At 43.3% G+C, this 16,062-nt stretch overlaps 1 protein-coding gene across 1 annotated transcript in view; it reads left to right on the forward strand.

Moving 5' to 3' along the window:
- The first annotated feature begins 4,815 nt into the window (after nucleotides 1–4,815).
- The window catches only part of RYR3 (ryanodine receptor 3), a 572,218-nt gene continuing 560,971 nt past the window's right edge, over nucleotides 4,816–16,062 (forward strand). The window contains exon 1 of the mRNA XM_074996957.1: nucleotides 4,816–4,953. Within this exon, the coding sequence (XP_074853058.1) occupies nucleotides 4,903–4,953 (51 nt within the window). The 5' untranslated portion in view covers nucleotides 4,816–4,902. The remainder of the gene's footprint in view (nucleotides 4,954–16,062) is intronic.

The following is a 16,062-nucleotide window of genomic DNA, read 5'->3' on the forward strand; positions in this document are numbered from 1 at the left end:
TGTGAAGAGTCATCATGAATCTCTTGGTAAAAGGCTACAGCTGCATGACAGCAGCATATCTGTGCATGCTGATGACAGAAAGATGGATTGATTTGGATTTACCTGAAAGATTTTGCTTCTTTTAATTTTTTTGTGGAACAGCAGATTTTTATTTTGAATCGTTTAAGATATCACAATCTTTGCCAAGAACTGATTCAGCTGGAAGATACAAAGGGGAATGACTCTGGTGTAGAAGTTTCCGAGGGTTAACTGATCAGAATCAGGGCCATTGTATAGATTGTTGACGATGTGCCAACCTACTCCGGGTCCCGTGGGTGCGCATGGGGTGTGATACAGCGGGGGAAGTCGGGTGGCCCGGGACCAACCACCCCACCTTTATAGCAGCCTGATATAGTGTAGCAGCAATATGTGATTCAGTGTATCCACTTTAAAACCTAGGTTTCCACAGTATTATGAGTACCAGGAACAATAACACTCCGATTGTGAACACCACAATGCCCTGTGGCTGTTCTAAGTCCCAATAATTCTCTATACAGACCCAGCTAGACCAGCTAGTGGTGTTTACCAATAGTGATTTATTCATTTATTCGTAACTACAATTACTTAACACTTGTTATATATATATATATATATATATATATATATATATATATATATATATATATAGTTATTTATTTGGCATAGGCTAAATACTAGGTTACATATAACTATATATAATTACATGTGACTTACCAATAACATCCAATGCTCCCACATCTCACCAACAACTACGTTACAGCGGCCCTTCAAGTCAGAGATACGGCTTGGTTGGGACCTTTCTTGGTGGTGACGTCCGGGTGATCAGGCCGGGGTCTGCTGTCTGGACTGGAAGTTGCTAGCCTCCGCCTTGTGTCCAGGAGCCCACACCCTTATTCCTGCTAAATCACCTTTTATACTGTTTCTTACTTGGGGGTTCGATACCTGGCCAATTAAAGCGTTTGTTACCTAATTTGGGCTTTCTATCCTCCCGGCCTGTCAGAACATGTTACAAGATTTCCTCTGTCCTTGGTCTTTTTCTGAACCTCCCCTGGGACCCTCTGATGTTGTACAACCAAGATGTTCTCTTTGGGGGGCTTCCAGCTACTAGCCCCAGCTGTTCTCTTTGGGGGCTTACTATCTGCTTGTCAGGATGTTCTCTTTGGGGACTCTCCAACTACTTGTCAACTTTCTGATTTCTTTCTCCTGGCCTGACTTGAGACCTTCCCGCTGTTGTATGATAGCGTTCCAAGATGGAGTGTATGGTCATTCTGCCTTGCGAGTGAGGCCCGGCCACCAGGTGCTCGTGCTCCCACAATTGTGTTCCCGCAGGTTTTGTCACCTGATTGTAAAGCAGGTTGTGCTAATGAAAGAGCAGAAACAGGCCCAATATGGTCAGTGTTTGCATTCCTAATGGAAGTATTTATACCTTTCTCCCTGAAATGCACAGCTGGGCATTTCAGATTGAATTGTCAAAACTGTAGTGAAGTGGAAGTACATTTATAATCAAGTGCAGCTTCAATAAATCTGCAAAGCTGAACTGCAAGACAAATTAAAATGCAGAAATTAGAAATAGAAGGGATTGTATTTTGTGTAAGTGAGACTTATCTGATTAAGTGCAACTCCATAAACTGCTCAGTATTAATCTCACAGGCAAGCATGAAAAACAGTGGCAATTTAGGAGCCAATAAAGAAGCCTATAAATTTTGTTACACCAGAGCAGCTGAGTATATTTCTCATTAAACATATAGGCATAATAGTAAGCAGAACAAAATTCTAAGGAAAACAGTTACCAAACAGAGGTATTACAATACACTTGTCAGTTTTAAAAACCATTGTTCCACCCAGGCCTTTTTTTTCCGGCAGAATGCACTGGAAGGGTGTTCTAGCACCTTTTTTCCTGTGAATCGGGCCTGTGGAGCCTTTTTATCCAGCCCATGGAGCTGACAGCACCACCATTTTGGAAGCCAGCTGGATGGCTCTGAGCTGCATGTGGCTCTTAAGGAGCCATTTGCAGTTCCTGCTGCTACCACCGCTCACTCCTCCAGCTTCCTGCCTGCTGCGCTGAAAAAGTGGGACCAATTTAATTGGTTTAATGACCGGCAGGAGGGATCTGGCCATTAAACCACTTAAATTGAGTCCTATCATTTCAGTGAGTCAGGGTGCTGGGAGCTGTCCCTGCAGGGAATAAGAGGGCTGGGGGTAGTTGTGCTGCCATGGTGAAAAGAAGACAGTGGCCTGATGAAGGAGCAGCAGGGGACAGCAGCATGCTGAGTGCCTGGATAAGGCAAGTTAATCCTGAGCTGTGGGGGAGAAATTTGGGTTTGCAAGGGGTTAGTCTTGGGGGTGGGAGGCAGGGTGGTTTGGAGTTGTGAGGGGCTAAGCCTGGGGGCAAGACAGGGCAAAAATGGAGTTTTGACGGGTTAAGCCTAGGGACAGAGGATGCAGTTTGGGGCTGTGATAAGTTAAGCCTGGAGGTAGGGAAGTGGGGAGAAATCATCAGAATTGAGTTCCAGCACCCTTTTTTCTAAGAAAAAAGCACTTGTTCTAACCAAAATACTTGTTTATTGTGGCGATAAAATACTTCCCAAAATAATGCATAGAGTACTTGGTAAAACTGAACATCAGGAAAGAAAAATAAAGTCTAAAAAAATAAACAAAACTGCTGATAGGAATTGATATTGGGCAGCATATTGTTCTTTAAGAGCTGACACAATGCTTTATGAGTTTTCAGATCAAAGTAAGAGGATTTAAAGTGAATGTATCCATTAGTTTTAAAGATAGTGGGTGAATTTCTGCCCTGCTGAAGTCAGTGGCAAAAATCCCATTGATTTCAGTGGGTCTAGAATTGTACTTCAATCTTTGACAAAACAGATATTTCACAATGTAGTAATCTGGAACCAAACTTTGGGACTCGCCATCTCTGTATGCATAAAAGGTTTGATACTGTTTTTGAAAAAGATGATAGTTTTCAAATGGAACACATTTAATTCAAGATTGCAAACACTTTTTAAATTTGCAGCATGTCCCAAATATAGATCAGATATTACTTCTGTAGCTGTAGTCCATCTTTATTTCAACAGATTTATCAACTGTCACTACACTGTCACATGACCACTGAACTAGAATTATTAGAACAGTTTATATATTTTGTAGAGTTTTTGCTCGGTTCTAGTTTAGGTTCTTTTCATATGCAGTAGCATGTTGTATAGTATGTTTTAGTATAAAAGCTCCCAGAAGACTTGTTCTGGCATAGCAAAAGTACACATTACTGTATGCTAAACCCCACTGTCAGTGAAAAAAGACAGATGAGAGAACTCCACACACAAGGTTCCCACCTGATGCTGTCTTCTCAGAGGCAAGCTGAGTGGTCTGCTGTGATGTCTTTGGATATGGATGGTAGGCCTGCTCCTTTTGCAGAATTTTTCTGGTATATATTTTGTTTCCCTCACAAACCCTCTGGGAGTCCTGGAGAGGTCTGTTTTCTCATCTCTCCAATGTGCAGTGAGATGGAATGAGGGGAGGAGTGGGTCTCAACCATTCAGGTATTGTGGGAACAGAATAACTGATTTCCAGAAAGGGGTGGGGAGGCTGTATTTGGCAGCTGAATATTTTAAGGAGATATTGGATTGGAAGGGCTCAGTCACCATTTTCAGATTATCAGAACTCTGTAAGGACTAGGAGGGCCGATCAAGACTCCAGGTGAACCTGAGTAGCTCCTGTGAGGAAGCACTTGCCTAGACAAGTAAGCACGTGGTATTAGTTACCCTCTGGTCAGCCAAGTGCCTGCTCAATTGAGCGGGAAAGTAACTATTTCTCCCCCAAAATCTTGCTCTTCCTGGATACCCTTGAAATTGTAAAGAGTCAGAGGACCACTCTCAGATGCGGGGGTAGGGGGGGAGACAGACTGCTATTCAGGGACTTTTTCCCCTGGCTGCTCACTCCACTTTCTTGAATTAAAGACAGAGAAGCCTTATGATTACTTTGGACTTGGTACTACTAATCTGAACACCCCAAACTTTGAGAAAGGGGTGTTCCCGTTATACCCTGCTCCTGTGAGAGCTTGCTGTGTCTAAAGCAATACATAAATGCTAAAGATTTTACTTGTTTCTCTAACTTTGCATTTCAAGTTATTTTAACAGAATTGTACCTTATCATTCTTTAACTGAAATTCTGTATGAGCCAAAATATCACGTTTCAAGTGCACCTTCAGAGTGTTTCAGATGAAAACTTTACCGCCCTTAACCTGACTCCGATTGAAAGAGACAGCATTGACAATTACACATAGTGGTGTTAGACCCTTAAATCGCCTTGCCAATTAGACTCACAGCTGCTTATGCGGAGCATCAATAAGTAGAAGTTAATGTAAGCAGGCTGAAAAATCCATCGTTAAAACCAGCTCAACCGATGTGATCTGTATTTTCATCCTTTGATGTTTAATCAGTTGCCGAACCGGGTATGTTCATATGCAAAAACTGTAGACCCTAATCTCTGAAAATGGAAGTGCGAGGTTTGCTTTTATTAACACTTCACCATTAGTGCTGCTCTAGACAGACATTGATAAGGGAAGTGGAGGGGGAGGGAGAACTCTTGATGCATAGACTGTTTCCTGCAATACCTTAAAAATAGGGTTTTTTTCTCTAGGGGGCAAAGAGACAGCAAAAAGAAAAGGAATTGCTTGCTGTGGAACTGGAGAAGCAGCGCGTTTGGTTCTGGCAGTGAGGGGGTTGACTGACAGTCTGCAGTGCAGTGGAGTTAGCTGGGCTCCCTATATGGCTGTGGATTAGCTATATGCTAATACTGATAGGAGAAGAGGAGCTGTACTGAGCACAGCAAGCTGCCAGTGGAGGCAATCGGAGTCTTAGCAGCTCTGACTCCTCAAGAGCCATGGCTGAAGGGGGTGAAGGAGGGGAAGATGAAATACAGTTCCTACGGACTGTAAGTAGCTGCTTTTTTTCTGGGTCGTGCTGTTGATTGTTTTATTATGTCTTTTGTCTGTTCCTACTAGATTGCATTAGAAACGAACTGTTGTTTCTGTGCTGGCTTTGCAAAGTGGGAGGCTTGATTTAGTCAGTAAAAGCAAAATGCTAGCAGATGAGCTATAATAGCACTGGGCCACCTTATTGGGGTCTTCCTTAAATCTGCTGAATAGCTTGCCTGGTACCAGTTCGGTATAGGGAGACCTATTTCCGTTGTAATCTGTCTGTGTTGGAAGCGTCCCCGTCAACTTTGTACTTGGGTTTCTAAATGCTCTATGCCAAATATCTGACCTCTGAAACTTCTGTGTAGGTTAGATTTCACTGACATTAACAGAAGCTTTGCAGATGGGAGAGCCCTGAAATGATGAATAAAGCAAGCAAGAATGTCCCCTGATAACCCTCTTCTAACACAAAACACATGCAGCAATACTCTTTTGTGGGGAGAGACACCGAGAGATGTGTGAGAGATCCAGAGCTGTCCTGGGACATTTTCTCAGTTTAAAGGAGGTTTATTTAAAAGGAAGAAGGATTTCTCGGGCTTGGGGGGTGTTAATTAGTGAAATAGGCTGCACCCAATGTAATTTCTATAAACAACCCTCACACCATTCTTCCTTAAGGCTTTATACAAACCTAGTAACCAATTTGGACTTTTAAGCAAGCACTTTCACATGCTACGTTTACTAAGGGTTGGGGGAGGGTCCTTTTTCGTAACTCCTTTTTTTCATCCTATCCTGCTGGTTCAAATGTGTTCCCTCCTCCTACGCCCTTATAGCTCCTCATTCATTGTTGAAAATGTTTCAGGAACGGAGATTCACCAGCATTGGTAATACAACTTTAAAAAGCTAAGATTCCAGAGGAGAGGTGCTCACCACCCAAAATAGATGATCGCCACACATCTCTTCTGGGAGGGTGGTTGTGGCTGCCGCTTCTTATGTAAACTGTTAGGTGTGATGACGTGTCATTGGCACTTCAATGTCTTAGAAGTTCATGGAAAAAACAGATAATCTTGCTGGAGAATGGTCTTCCCTGCTTCCCACCCAACCCCACTGTCATTTGAAAGTGGTGCCTCTCTCCCAAGATATGCCTGATGACCACCTCAGCCTTGAAGGAGGTGCTTTCTTCTGACGACAATCTTTGAGTGCCCTTCATCGTTTCACTTTCCTTCAGAGAGTCACTCCTCAATTACAGTGGGAAGATAGAGCTTTCTCCCTTACCAGTGGGGCTGTGTCTGACCCCTGAGATGGCAGTATCTGCTGCTGTGACACCTTTCTCACTGTGCAGGGGGACTCTGTTGTGAGTCTTTCCAGCTGAGACAGAACAAAGTGCTGAGGACGTTGGGGGTGGGGGAAGCTGTGGAGAAATGTTTTCTTCTCCTTGGCACTAGACATCATATGGGAAGAGAATTGCTCTTCATTTCTGGAGACTGTGATTATTCCTTTTGCAGTCCCAAGTTCTCTCTGCAGGGCACAAATACAGCATATGACTAACTTCACATTGAAGGAAGTGAGACTTGCTATTAGATACTTTCCAGCCCTCCCCTTGGGAGGGGATGATATTGTATGAGGTGTTCAGCCCTCACAGTGATGAGGGCCATAAAAACTTCTTATTTACACCTTTTATTACCTGAACATTATACTCCTGAATGTACACAGCATAGCAATTCTTATCAAACTATTCATAGCATGATTTTTTTTCCCTCTCTGTGGAATTGGATGGTCTATTGGAATCCTTCCCAGACCAAAACTGTCATCAAGGCATGGAATCACCTATTGAATATTACACATACTATAATATTTTATGAATGGTGTGTTCATGTCAATCAGAAGACTATCATTTTAGGGATCTACAGTCATCTTTTTGGGTGTGGAGGAGCCCAAGGGCCAAAGTGCACTAGAAGTATCTACTTTAGGATGACACATAGGAGAAGATCAGATCACATGTGAGCCTTAAATATCATATGGCATTTAAAGAGCAGCTGTTTTAACTCTGTTGGCTTAGCAAAATTTCACTTTGATTTTGTAAAGCAGAATCCCCTGTGTTTTCACTTAACGTGGTATTTTTCACTTCCAGACAATCTATTGTGTAGTTTTGCTATGTATCGTCTTACAACTACAATCTTTCCTCACAGAAGTGACTGCATTTCAGTAATGGATGAAGTGATACCTGTATTCATTTCTAAGATGTGTCCACCTTATATGTGTGTTTTTGAACTTCGATTGTTTACGCCCCAAAGCGTTTGCAGTCTTTTTGTTCTATGTGTATATATTCAGTGCCTAGCTGATGGGGAACTTTAAGTACTACTGTGATATGAATAATATAAATAAATAATTAGACTTATTAATTTAACAGTATTCTTCATTTCCTCCCTGCCCCCAACTATTCCTAAACTTTTTGAAGATGGGCTATACATTCAAAATGAAGATATTGTCCTCTTGCTTTGTGCAATACCACAATTGCTACTGCCTTCATCTGTGTCATGTATCCTTTGAGCTTCATATAGTGTTGCCTCTGATAATATTTGAAATAGCTTCTTTAAATTAGTCTTCTGCTAATGAGATCTGCCTCAGCCCTTATCCTGGACCCTGAGTAATTTTGTGTGCATGTGTTTGTGTATGAGACGAGGGCAAGGAAAAAGTGATTAAATATTTGATACATAATAATAAGCGTATCTCAGTCTACCACTGTTCTCCAAAGCCATTCCCCCACACCTTTGTTTGTAACATACCACAGGAAGGGGGAACAGATTATCAGCTACTTGCTTGTGTGTAAAGCATCATGTGTTTCTGTGAAATTGTGTGTAAATAATGCGAAACAGCATAATTTATCATTATTATATAGTGAAAGGTTTAAAAGAACCCTCTCACCATCAATCAATGTGCTTGGTGGATGAGAGACATTTGCATTCAAATCTATCCTTACCATTGATTTTTATTGTTGATTGCAGTTAACAGTGACTCTTACCTACAATATTTCTTTTCTAAAATTTCTCACTCCTGTTGCCAAACCAATGACATGGAGGTAAGGAATTGGATCAGATAGCATTTATGTTTCTCCATTGAAAATGCCTGTGTAATAATTTTATAGCAGACTAATGATGGACACAAAATGAAAATAGCTATGCTCACAGTTAGTGAAATATGCCAAACTAATTCCCCAGGTGAATGGTGTGTGTCGGGGGGGGGGGGGGGGGTGGCGAAGGGAGGTGATGGAATAAGAATGTATTGTACACCCACTTGTCAATACGCAAAGTACATTGGCAGTTTGGTGGACCTCATCCCATTACAAATAATTTGTATCACCCATGCAAATGAATCACAGGTGGATCACAACACAAATTAGGTACTCCCCCCCCCCCCCAAAAAAAAAAAAAAAAAAAAGATAGTAACTTTGCCTTGCTGTGTAAATGCCTACATACTTTTTCTCTCAAGCTTGTTATAAATTCTAGCTATGAACAGGGAACAATGACCTTAATGATATTTTTTTTAAATTGTGTATTCTGCTCCTGATCTCAAGTGGCTGTTGTCCTCTAACTCCCCTTATGGCTTCTCTGCTGGAAGTAATTGCAGAAGTGTGCAGAAAAAATATACCAGAATGTCACTATTACATAAGAGCTTATGGATAGGAGAATTTTTAGAGGTTTCTCTCAGTGACCTAGGCCAGAACATTTCAGTCTGATTTCTCAGATGTTTGTATTTGCATAGCCAGTTGCACATAGTTGAAATAATTGTGCATGTTAATGATCTTTCAGGCATCTCAAACGTTAAGGTGCACAGTACAGCTTATGGTAAGATCATTGCACATTTGGGCTACAGCTACATGGCCTTGGTCTTCAGCTCCGCTGCCAGCAGAGCTATGCTAATCACATTTCTGGAAATTGCAAATGACTTCCTATTTGCATACTTGCACAAGTAATTAGCATAGTCACATGAGATCTCTCTGTTGGCAGAGGGTGATGCTGGCAGTAAACATGCCATGTGGATGTGCCTCTGTCAGCTAACCCCCTGCCCTCTGTCACCAGTCCCTTGTTTCTGAATTTTTTCAGGGGTAAGGGACTGGTGACAAGGGGGTGGGGTTAGCATCCACACAGCCTGTTTACTGCTGGCACCACCCTCTGTCAAGAGAGAGCTCATGAGAGATGGGCATGAGTTTCAGAATCAGTTGTAAGATTAATATCTAGAATCAATATACTGTACTTCACACCTTCTCTAACTCATGATATTTAGGGTTATTACTTAGAAAAATACATAACTTTAAAGATATACCGTAGCATTACACTTTGCTCCTGATTGATGTTGCCTAAAGACAGTTCTTTTTGGATAAACTTAGCAGATGTCTTCTTATCAGATCTGTGTCCCTAATGATCCTACAGTGTAAGTATGAAACGTTAAAACAATCCATCTGCCACAGAGCAGCTTAATGGCTCATATTCTGTACTAATTATTAGGTGCAATTCTACATGCTGGTCTCCATTTTAAATATTATTTAACACAGATAAGGTTTGATTCAGCATATGACAAAGAGGCTAACCAGATTGGCATCTCTGAACAGGGATGTACCAAGGAATTTCAGAAGTGACCCTATGGAGCAGTCTTTCACGATAATCAGTCTCCTAACTGAAGATTGCAACAATCTGTGCAAGAAGTTACAGACAAAGGGGTCTGAGGAAGCACATCACAGGTGTGGCAGCCTGAGAGAAGAGAGATAAAAGGGGCTTTTGTCTACCTTTCTGCTTGCCAAATTAAGGGCAGCTGCAGAAGCTGCAACAGCAACTTGTGTAAGTTAGAGCAGCCTTTGTGGTAAATGAGGCTATGTCTAGGATGCAGGCTTCTGTTGACATAAGTTTTGTCTGCAGAGCATGCATCACTGCAGATCTATTGGAAGAGATCTGCTGGTTGGGAGCATTCTGTCAACATCCATGTACGCCTTGTTCCATGAGGAGGAAGGGGTGTCTCGACAAAGAGCCTTTCTGACATTTGGCCCCGTGTGGATGGGCCAAATGTTGGAAAATCCTCTTCCAGCCGAACTGTCAACAAAAGGTACACAAATTGCACAATGCATTTGTGTATCTTTTGCTGACAGTACTCAGGCTGTGTTTAGATACATACAGTCTATGCAGTAGACCAACATCATCGAAGCACCATAGTGCTACAAGAGTGCACTTTGCAAATCTCAGCATCCCCACCCTAACAAAATGGGCCTTTTGGGGGTGGGGAGGAGTCTGAGAACAAATTAAGTGAAATTCTTCTGCAGCTCCGTTGGGTCCTTTTCAGCCCTTTTATATTGCTATACAAAGGGACACAACTGGTACTACCAAGCTCGTTCTGAATTAACATGGGCTTTACATCTCTTGCCACCTAAATGTATTGATTTGCAGCAAACTAACCAACCGTAAGTGGATAGTATAGTTTGATTTAAAAAGTTAGGAAAAGTTTTAAGTTGAACTCAAAAAAAAAAAAAAATGAAATGCCTTTAAAATGGCTAGGCATAAGGGACTAAATTTTACATGTAGTATTTTTGCATCTCTCCTCTATTTTGCATATCTAAATTTTTGCATCCTTTTTTAAACATCTATACAAATCTATGCTTTTGCTCTATAGAGATATTAGATTTATATCAAACAGATTAAGAACTTGCACTTCAGTCTTCCATTCACTGTTAGACTTTATTTCTGGCATTTTCTAACTTTAAAGATACTCTACTAGTCTACACTGCTGTACCTTCAACCCTGCCCTTTATTAGTCTTGTCTCCCCTCCCTCTGGTTTCTACCACCAAAACAATACCCATTGTATCTGCTTCTCTTGCATCAAACTACTCCACTTCCCTGGCATCCCTCTTCCCCGAATATTATTGCCCCAACTGCTCCTGTTTCTGCCCCCTCACCCTTGAGCTAACTCTGCAGGCCCCTTAATGTAATCTTTTTATAAAAAAATCCTATTCATAAAATGTTTCAATTTGGTCATCAAAAGGAAGTTTCCAGTGCATCAGCTGTGCTGGCCAGCAGCCAACAAATTGATGACTCATACTGATTCACTGATATGGGAAAGCGTCCTTGCAACAAGACTACGTCATTTTATGGTAAGAGGAATGGTTGTGACAAATAATGGACTTCACCAGTGCTGATATTGCACAGCAGGCATTCTACTCTCACCGCAAGTTTCAGACCTGCCAGCTACCCTCACCTGGTTTAACCCACCTATTGAAGAGGTTTATTGGGGTGTGGCTGCTGCATGCTACAGATTCTTGGAGCCACAGGTGAGAGCTGGGTGCCAGGTGGGGACCAAAGGTGCACGAAGTGCCCCCAAAGAGACACAAGTCCCCACACCAGAGGTGCTACCCTTCCCTGGGCACCCCATACAAAATGAGGGAGGGGACTAGAAAAGGTGTCCCAAAAATTGCTCGTCCCAACCAAAATGGCCAGCGTGCCACAGCTGGCAGTTTTACCCTCACAGTGGTTGGAAAAACAGTGAAAAGAAAGATATTTGCAGCATGGAATGCTCGCACCCTCTTGGACAGGGAGGATGCTATGAGGCCTGAGAGAAGAACAGCCTTGAAACAAGAGAACTGGCACATTGTAACACTGACATAGCCACCCTGAGTGAGACCAGAATGGCAGAGGAAGGATCTAGCTGCGAACCAAAAGGAGGTTACACTTTCTTCTGGAAAGGCAGGCCAGAAAATGAAGACAGAATCCACGGAGTGGGACTCTCCATCAAGACATCACTTCTGCACCAGCTTCCTGACCTATCAGCTTGCATCAGTGAGCATCTGATCAAGCTCCGCTTCCCCCTTAACACCTCTTGCCACGTTAGAGTCATCAGCGCTTACCCCCACACACTGACTAGCAGTGATGAAGCAAAAGAAAATTTCCATGAGGACCTTGACCATCTTGTGAAAGCAACTCCTCCTCGTGACAAGCTTCTCCTGTTGGGTGACTTCAACACCAGGGTCAGCAAGGACTGTAGGACCTGGAAAGGGGTGCTGGGGCATCATGGTGTTGGTAAATTGAATGCCAATGACTGCCTTCTGCTGAGCTTCTGTGCAGAAAATGACCTGACGATTACCAACACTCTCTTCAGGCAAGCTGATAAGTACAAGACCACATGGATGCACCCGAGATCAAAACAGTGGAAACTGACTATGTCAACAGTTGTAGGTGGGACATTTTGAGATGTTAAGATCACCAGGACCATGCGGGGAGCTGAGTGCTGGACTGATCATAGACTCGTCAGATCAGTCCAGATGCTGCACATCACACCACTGCACTGCAAGAAGCTCAAGGTTGTCAGACCCCACTTCAGCATTGGGAAGCTGCACCATATGGTCATCATGAGAAATTCGCAGCCTGCTTTGAAGAAGTGCTGATGTCCCATGGACCTTTGACTGGAGACACAACACAAAAGTGGGATCAGTTCAAAACCCTGGTGGCAGAGTCAGCCAAGTCAACACTAGGACTGAAAAAGAGATTTCACCAAGACTGGTTTGATGAAAATGACGAGGCCATCACGAAGATCTTGGAGGAAAAGCAGAACACATTTCTGCTATGAAAAAACGATCAGTCCTCAATCTCCAAAGGTGATCATTTCAAACACCTTCAGAGCCAGGCACAAACTGCACTTCGCAAAATGCAAGACGAATGGTGGGACAGTAAAGCTGAAGTCCAATACTACGCTGACACCAAGAACTCCAAGGTGTTCTTTAGTGCTATGAAAGCTATATATGGACCTTCAAAGACAACTACTACACCTCTCCTGTCTGCAGATGGCATGACCCTTCTGAGGGAGAAAAACAGCATCAACAGTAGGTGTAGAGAGCACTTCAGCAGCCTTCTCAACAGACCCTCCATTGTTGACCCTGTGGCCCTAGACCATATCCCTCAGAAATCCACAACAGGCAGTCTTGACCTGCCCCCTACAATGGGTGAGGTCCAAAAGGCAATCATCCAGACCAGCTCTAGCAAAGTCCCTGGGATGGATGGTATCCCTGATTGAAATTTTCAAAGCGGCAGGACCAGTGTCACTTGAAGTCTTTCACAACATCCTGATCAGCATCTGGGAAGAAGACATGCCCAAAGACTTTAAGGATGCCACAATCATCTCGCTCTTCAAGAACAAGGGCAACAAAGCTGACTGTGGAAATTACCAGTGCATCTCCCTTCTCTGTACTGCTGGGAAGATCTTGGCTCGAGTCATCCTCAACTGTCTGATCACCACCATCTCAGAGGAGAACCCACCAGAGGCACAGTGTGGTGTTTTCACCCAGGCCGCAGCACCACTGACATGATCTTTGCTGTTCATCAGGTCCAGGAAAAGTGCAGAAAGCAGAACTTCGATCTGTACGCTGTCTTTATAGACCTGACAAAGGCATTTGACACCACCAACAGAGAAGCCCTGTGGATTATCCTGTCAAAACATGGCTGCCCGAGAAGATTCATTAACCTCATACGCCTGTTCCATGATGACATGACTGGCTTTGTTCATTCAAATAGCGAGTCTTCAGATCCATTTGAGATATCCAATGGTGTGAAGCAAGGGTGCGTGCTGGCCCCAGTGTTGTTCAACCTCTTTCATGTGCATCCTCAGCTATGCAGTTAAGGACGTGGACCATGGAGTCTACATAAAATATAGACATGATGGGTCACTTTTTGACCTTCGTCGTCTGAATGCTAAAACCAAGACGCTTGAGAGGCTCATCCTTGAAGCACTTTTTGCCGAAGACTGGGCACTTACGGCACACAAGGAATCTGATCTCCAGCTCATTGTCAGCAAGTTTGCTGATGCCACTCAACTTTTTGGTTTGACCATTAGCCTAGGAAAGATCGAGGTACTGTTTCAACCTGCTCCGGGATCTGCTGCTCTCCCCGCTTCAATCTTGATTGAAGGAACAGAGTTAAAAACAGTAGAGGAGTTAGCCAATGATGGCTCCCTTGACAAAGAAATCCAATGCCAGAATCTGCCAGGCCAGTTGGGCACTAGGATGTCTGAGAGCGTGAGTGTTGAATCAGCACAATATCTGACAGTCCACTAACCTGAAAGTGTACAAGGCTGTAGTCCTGACCAGTCTCCTGTATGGCTGTGAAACCTGGACCTTGTACAGAAACCATATAAAACTGCTGGAGCGCTTCCACACATGCAGACTGAGGTCAATACTGCACACTTGAGGGCGGGACAGAGTTACGAACCTGGAAGTCCTGGACAAAGCAGGAACCATGAGCATCAAAGCCATTATTGTGAAAGCCCAGCTTCGCTGGACATGGCACATCATAAGAATGGAGGAATTGAGAATCCCTAAGCAACTCCTCTACAGTGAACTCTCCCAGGGCAAAAGGAATCCAGGTAGGCCTCACAAGATATAAAGACTGTGTGAAGGCCAACATTGCTCATGCTGGTTTAAAACCAGATCAGCTAGAGCAGCATGCAAAAGACCAAACAGGCTGGTGTGCTCTCGTTCAACATGCATATGACAACTTTGAAGAGCAGTGACACGTACACCTCATTGATGCTCGTGAGAGGAAGAAAGCAACAGCAACAGCAGCAGCCACACCAACGGAGCCGGGACGTTTCCTTTGCCCCCACTGTGAACACCCATACTGTTCAAAGCTTGGACTTCTCAGCCACATGCGAGTCCACAACCGATGAGCCTGTGCAAGCTCAAGATATCATTGTCAGACACAATGGACTATCCACATTCTAGTTTTTTGTCAGTGAGGCTTCAGATGGAATCTGATAAGATGGAAATTTTTGTAATATTTTTATGAATCTTCTGTGTGCCTCTGTTTTCCCTATTTGGTGCATTGTTACCTAATGGGGTGGAAAAGGACTTTTTTTTTCAGGGCAGGCTGGAGCCATAGGCCTGTATGTTGCCCAGCTGTCTGGATCTTAATCTCCTTATCAGAAGAGCATCTGTGAAGACAAGGGCAAATCTAATTACCAAGAAATTGACCCCGAGCAGCCCATGACCCAGGGGGATATGGACTTCTGTGTATCTCCCCAGAAGCTGAAAAACAACCTCCAACTGAAGATCCAAGGACAGGAGAGGTATGAGGGTAGTTTAAGAGCTGGATGGTGGAAGGGGTTGGGGAATCTCCCCTGCAGTCTGAAAAAGGAGGTCAGGCAGAGACAAAGCCTGAAACAATGGTTCACCACATCTCGTCTGGACAATGCTTTAGCCTTCTGTTTCCTAGGCTGTGGTCTGATTACTGACTAAATTTGATAGTTTTGAGTGTCCTGGAAATGCTTGCTGAACTGTATTAATCCCTGAAGGGTGTACAAGTCTTCATTAGGAGTCTGTTTCAGTTAAATTTCCTAAAACGAGCTCACTGTGTGAAGCGGGAATGCTGAAGGCCTAGAGATCCAGTCTGAGGCAGTGAATCCACTTAATTTACCCCCCTCCCACGGGCCTGGCACCCTGAAGTGGTTCCTCTTAGACACTGTCCCAAAGTTGTGGCCATAGTATGGATCCTGTGGAAGTGTGGCAACCAGTCTGCTTTTGCCATTAGTAAATATTCTTTTCAAGGCATTGGAACTTGAGTAGCATTCCTCTGAAACTGTGCACAGCCACCTCTTTCTAGCCTCAAAGAACACTGAAATATCAGCGTTCAAATAGGTTAACTTCTCGCATGTAGAAAACTGCCACTGCTCAAAGGCTGAATTCTATCAGTCAACCGTGATAATCTTGGACAGCTGCATATTTAGCTCTTTGAGGAAATTCCACAGTGGGGTTGCGGGGGTGAAGGAAGAAAACCTTTCAATATGGAGAGATTTAATAAGAGGACAGCAGTTGGAAGCTGGTTAATGGTAGCAAGTAGAACCGGGGGGTGGGAATTGTAACATTTGTACTGTTTGTTTGGCTCAAACACTTTTTGTTTCATTTCAACAAGAAATAAAAATGGCAAAAAAAAAAAAAAAAGCAGCCTTGATTTCAAAACTAATTGGATTGTTCAGTTTGGCCCATGAGGCAAAAATATCCATATTGGCTCGGCTGCACTAGAAATATTATAACTCAGCTTGAGGAAAGATTAGTGGGCAGAAACCAAGTGAGGCAAACTTTTCTTAGACTATAAGCTCTTTG

Source organism: Carettochelys insculpta, chromosome 6, assembly GCF_033958435.1.
Source record: "Carettochelys insculpta isolate YL-2023 chromosome 6, ASM3395843v1, whole genome shotgun sequence".
Classification (NCBI taxonomy): Eukaryota; Metazoa; Chordata; order Testudines; family Carettochelyidae; genus Carettochelys; species Carettochelys insculpta.